The 6,000-nt window shown below is 39.8% G+C and overlaps 1 protein-coding gene across 1 annotated transcript in view; it reads right to left on the reverse strand.

Moving 5' to 3' along the window:
- The window catches only part of DNAH8 (dynein axonemal heavy chain 8), a 525,323-nt gene that overhangs the window by 99,551 nt on the left and 419,772 nt on the right, over window positions 1–6,000 (reverse strand). The window contains exons 67-68 of the mRNA XM_026649503.1: window positions 4,924–5,100; window positions 2,143–2,310 (exon numbers count right to left, since the gene is read on the reverse strand). Of these exons, the coding sequence (XP_026505288.1) occupies window positions 2,143–2,310; window positions 4,924–5,100 (345 nt within the window). The remainder of the gene's footprint in view (window positions 1–2,142; window positions 2,311–4,923; window positions 5,101–6,000) is intronic.

The raw sequence follows: 6,000 nt of genomic DNA on the forward strand, positions 1-6,000 counted from the left end.
TAGCTAAAGCCCAAGACAAAGGGGAGCCAGGGCTCCCAGTCTGGTGCCACTGTCATGGACTTTGCTGTAAGAGACCATTATGCCTGCCTTAAAAGGGAAGGGAGCTTCTTGTCAGCCTTGAGAGAGACCAAGGATGAGTTGGACGCATCACAATTTTAGCATCATGAGTCTACCACTGAAAGAATCTGGGCACAGCCATTAGAATTCCAAATGATCTTGATAAATTAGGGAATTGGTCTGAAATAAGTAGGATGAAATTCAATAAAAACAACTACAAAATACTACATTTAGGAAGGAAAAATCAAATAACTGGTTAGGCAGCAGTAGTGCAGAAAAGGATTTGGGAATTATAGTAGATCACAAAATGAATATGAGGATGCAGTGTGAGGCAAATATCATTCTAGTATTTATTAGCAGGAATGTCATATGTAAGACATGAGAGGTAACTATTCTGTTCTACTCAGCACTGGTGAGGACTAAGCTGGAATATGTCCAGTTTTGTGCACAACACTTTAAGAGAGATTTGAAAAAATTGAAGAGAGTCCAAAGGAGATCAACAAAAGTGATAAGAAGTTTGGAAAACCGGAGGAAAGACATGTTTAGTCTAGAGAAGAAAAGGCTGAGCCAGGATATAACAACAGTCTTCGAATATGTAAAAGGTTGCTATAAGGAGATGATGATCAATTGTTCTCCATGTACACTGAGGGTAAGTTTACAGCAAGGGAGGTTCAGGTTAGATATTAGGAAAAACTTTCTAACTATAAGGATAGTTAAGCACTGCAACAGGTTACCTAAAAGAGGATGTGGAATTTCCATCTTTGGAAGTTTTTAAGAACAGGTTAGACAAACACCTTTCAGGGATGGTTTAAGTATACTTAATCCTGCCTCAACCTGGGGAGGATGGACTTGAGGTCCCTTCCAGCCCTACATTTCTATGATTCTATTATCTATGATACTGTTTGCTTATTGAAATGATTGACTTCTTCAGGAGGCACCAAGGCAAAAGATAAACTGAAGAAAGCATAGAAGTCAGTCTGAGAAGGAGTGCAGCTGGACAAGGAGACAGTATCTTTGAAGCTCATGACTAGCATGTTCAAACAGCAATGAAAAAACCTGCTGGTCCAATGTATTCAATAAGTAGGAGCAGAGTTCAGATCTCTCAGCTCCCAGTTCCATGACTCAACCATAAGGTCAACTATACTGTCCAGTCCCTCCTCCATGTTTTGTGATGTGTAGTTCTTCTAGTAAACCTAATCTTCATCTGGTATAAATTGGCATAGCTCCATGGAAGTCAATAGAGCTACACTGGTTTACACCAGCTTAAACTCCTCCCTGTTCTGTTTTCATTCCTATTTTATATTGTAAGACTTTCAGGACAAGAGTATTGGCCAACATTTCAAATGTAGGTACCTTAGCCCTGGTTAATGCAAAGTTTTTGTACTGATCTGACTATGTTAGTTAGGTTTTTATTAATTTTTTTAACCAAAATAGTTGTACCGATAAAACTCAATGTGAACACAGTTATACTAACAAAGGTTTCTTATATTGCTATAGCTTCTTTCCATGTGGGAATAAACTATACCAGTATACACATGTTTATTCCAGTATAACTGCATCTATAACTGTATTCACTTTAGGAGGGCTGTACCTGTTTAACTATACCTGTACATCTTGTTGGAGAAAAGCTCTCTGCTTCCACAATCTAAAGCAGTTCAACTTTTGTCTGTAGACAAGCCCTAAATAAAAATACCCTGATTTTCAGAGGTGCTAAGCACCTACAGTTCCCAATAAAATTAACTAACTGGTTCAATGTCAGACAAAATTAGAGCTACAGAGATACTTCATTTCCTCACTCATTCTTTCTTGCAGTTTTACTCTAAAGGATTGAACACAGCCCTTTATGTGTCTGTTCACCAAAAGTTTAAGCAACACACTTACCACTAAGGACATAGCATAATTTGTGTTATCAAGCAGATTTTCTTTGCATATTTATGCTGCTCTAAAAGCATATGTTTGTGTTCATGTTTTAAGGATGTATGTCCCTATTTTGAACAAGGATTTAGCACCATAATTCACTGATGTTCATTTTTTTTTATTGTTTTAGAAAATGTTCAAGACTTGCTGCCTGGAAATTCTACTTACTTTTAGTGACTCTCCCCAGGATGGTTTGCAGCAAGGCTTTTCTGGATCCTGTGTAACTGAGTCTATTTTCTTTTGGAACAGTAACAAACAGCAATCCATAATCCTCATGATTAGATGAGGGGGTTTTGCAAGTTTCCGAACCGTAGCAATATCCACTGGTTTGATAGTCTATATCGGGAGGGGGAAGGAGGGGGGAGAAAAGTGGACTTATTGCTTAGTACCATTTTATAGATTTTTTTTCATTCAATACTAAATTAATTATTATTTATTATTATTATTATTCCAATTTTCATTTTTGTGCTTGAGGGACGTTTGATTTATGAACATACAGTATATATGAGTTATTGGGATTACTTTACTAAACTTTATAGTTCTATGTCCCTGAAGCTGATTTAAAGAAATATATACTGCCCAGCTATATGTTTTCTCCATCCCCATGTGAAAATCAAAATTAAATACAAATAATACAGGCATTATGGAATTAAGCTGTTATATTTAATAGTGATGAAAAATTAATTGTAAATTGGTGTTACTTAAAGTGTAATGTTCCTGGCAGAAGAATATACAAGGGCAAGAAAATGGCTTATGTGGGCATTTGGTAAATGGAGTCTTTGAGAAGGTATTAAAGTACTGTATTGCTGCTCTTTGACTTTCTATTAGTGTCACTTTGAGACCACTGCTTAGATAAATATTTATTCAAATGAGAAACCTATCTGTAAATGAAGTGAAGTGATTAGACAAATATTGTGTCAGCATATCAAAACAGCAGTCTAATTTGTGCCAACAAAATATATGCATGCTGCTATTTGCATAACAAAGAGGTAATTATATCTACAAAATGGAATTTTCAGGATGCATGCAAGAGTTTTTAAAGTCTGGCCCTTCCTATCACCAATGTGGACTTCAATGTTTCTGAGTGGATGATGCTTGATTTTTCTTGCTTGTGATTAACTGAACCCTTCTCTTGGTATAACTGTTAGTAATTGGAGCAGGAGATAGACTGAATCCATAAGACATACTGATGGTTTTATCTCTCTATGCCACTTCCCCCTTTCTCCATGGTTCTCTGCTTGACAACTGTTCAGAGTACAGCAGAACAAATCAATTAAGATCTGAAATGCAGTAATGCTTCATCATTTGTTAACTGCTCTTATGATCCCTCTGACCTACTTTGTTCCTTTCTCTTTAGTTCCAGAAAGATATACACAAAATCCATTAATGGGAGAGGGAGCATCCATCCTTCAGACTCCACTCTTGCTAAGGAACTATGGAAAGATGTGAGTGATCTAACAAGATAATGAAAAGCCATTATTCTTGCACTAAGAGAATACTTTCCAAGTCAGACTGGAAGGCATTCTAGATTCTATTGACACCTTTAAAAATGGTTACTAATCTTCCATAACTGCTGTTCTTTGAAATGTGTTGCACATGTCCATTGCACTCTTGGTGTGTGTGTGCCCCATTCAGAATTGTGGGAAATTTTTCCATCAACAGTAGCCATCGGAGCAGCTTGAGTGCCCTCTGTTGCCGTGCATTACAGCATGACAGTATAAAAGGCCCAGCCACTAACGAGTTCCCTCAGTTCCCTCTTGCTGGACAACTTTGCAGAGAAGGGCAGGTCATGGAATAGACATGTGCAACACATCTCAAAGAACAACAATTATGGAAGGTTACTAACAGTTTTTCTTCTTCGGGTGATTGCACATGTGCATTCCACTCTCAGTGACTCACAAGTCATAAAGTAGGAGGAAAGATCAGAGAACATGTACACACAGACTGGAGTACAACTCATCCAAATTTAGCATTGTCTCTAGAGTAATGAGTGATGGCATAATGTGATGAAAAGGTGTGAATGGAAGACCAGGTTGCTGCTCTACAAATTTCCTGGATAGGGACATGAGCAAGGAAAACCACAGAGGCTGCTTGCTATCTTGTGGAATGTGCTGTCACTTTGCTGCCAGATCATAACATACATGAATGCAGAAAGTCATCCAGACTAAATTCTTTGTGTCGAGACCAGGTGACCCTTCAGCCTTTCCACAGTGGCCATGAATAATTTGGTTGACAAATAGAACTGGTTAGTCCTGTCTATGTAGAACACCAAAGGTCTCCTAATATCTTTGGTATGCAGGCATTGTTCCTCCCTATTGGTGTGTGGTTTTGGGTAAAAAGTAGGTAAGTAAATTAACTAGTTTAATATGAAAATTTGATACAACGTTAGAGAAGAATCTTGGATGACGGGGAAAGTATATTTTTTTCTTAAAGAAGATTGTATAAGATGGTTTGGATGTCAGAACACACAGCGCGGCTATCTTTCTGGCTGAAGTGATAGCTACTAGGAAAGCCACCTTCAGAGTTAGGTGCAGTAAGGATCATGTTGATAGAGGCTCAAAGGGTGAGCTGTCCCAATGGATACCACTGAGGGAAAAAATTCTGACTGTGCGTGTGGCATGCGCACATCAAATGTGCAATGCACATGTGCAATCACTCAAAGAACTTTTGGGAAGATTTACATCTAAGCCTTTGTAATTGTTAAGTGGCTAGATGGAAGCAGGACCTGGAGGGATATTCATTCCTCTCTCTTAAAGCAGAGATATGGATGCACTTGGAAGTAAAATATGGACTCCACAACTATTAACAAAAGGCTTGCGTACTAAAACTGACAAGCTCAAATGATGGCTATGAACATGAGGTGAACCCTTGTCTGGCTGATATTAGCCATTCTTTCATCATAGGAGACAACATCTGGAAGACTGATGAAAACCTACAAACTTTACTCACATTCAGTGCAGCTTCTGCTTCTTCTAATGCTGGTCTAGCTGCCTCCAGTTTGGTCTCTGCTACCACTTTTTCTGAATCTATTTCATCTACAATCTTTTGTGCTTTGTCCTTCACACCTTGGACTTCATTTTTTACTTTAGCTGACGCTTCAGCACTTACTGTAACTTCTGCCAGCACCTAGCGTTAACAATAAAACAAATAACGTAAAAATATGGAAATATGAGAACAAATGAATAAATTTGCAAGTATAATGAAATCAGAATACAAAAGGGTTGTTTCTTGGTTAATGTTAGCTACACATGGTACATATATAATTTTACTATGGAATGTAAAGTAGCAAAATTTCATGGCTAGAGGTGGCGAAAATGGTATTCCCCTGTAATACCTGACTGGGATCCTTCCACCAATTTAATGATAAGAGGACTTCTCAAGGGACCTGCCCTCTCATGTCAATGTGCTGTTCGTTTGGAAGGTAAATGGATTTCAACCACTCTTGCATGCAGTGAAGTTGATGTCTGGCATGCTGTGTTACATATGTGCAAGAGACCATGTAATGTTTTAGACCAGAGGTGGCCAACCTGTGGCTCCGGAGTCACATGCACCTTTTCAGAAGTTAATATGTGGCTCCTTGTATAGGCACCGACTCTGGGGCTGGAGCTACAGGCACCAAGTTTCCAATGTGTCGAGGGGTGCTCACTGCTCAACCCCTGACTCTGCCACTGGCCCTGCCCCCACTCCACCCCTTCCCGCCCCCTCCCCTGAGACTGCCATGCCCTTGCTCCTCCCCCCTCCTCCCCAGAGCCTCCTGCACCCCAAGAAACAGCTGATCGGGAGGTGCGGGGAGGGAGGGGGAGGCGCTGATTGGTGGGGCTGCCGGTGGGTGGGATGCGCTGGGAGCGGGGGGTGGGGGGAGCTGATGGGAGGCTGCTGACTTATTACTGTGGCTCTTTGGCAATGTACAGTGGTAAATTCTGGCTCCTTATCAGGCTCAAATTGGCCACCCCTGTTTTAGACACATTCTTACCAGGGTTTGAGAACAGTTTTATAATTCATAACAAGATCTGTCACAACTTTGAA

The sequence above is a fragment of the Terrapene carolina genome, unplaced genomic scaffold (genome assembly GCF_002925995.2).
Source record: "Terrapene carolina triunguis isolate 2854851 unplaced genomic scaffold, T_m_triunguis-2.0 Scaffold85, whole genome shotgun sequence".
In the NCBI taxonomy this organism is placed as follows: domain Eukaryota; kingdom Metazoa; phylum Chordata; order Testudines; family Emydidae; genus Terrapene; species Terrapene triunguis.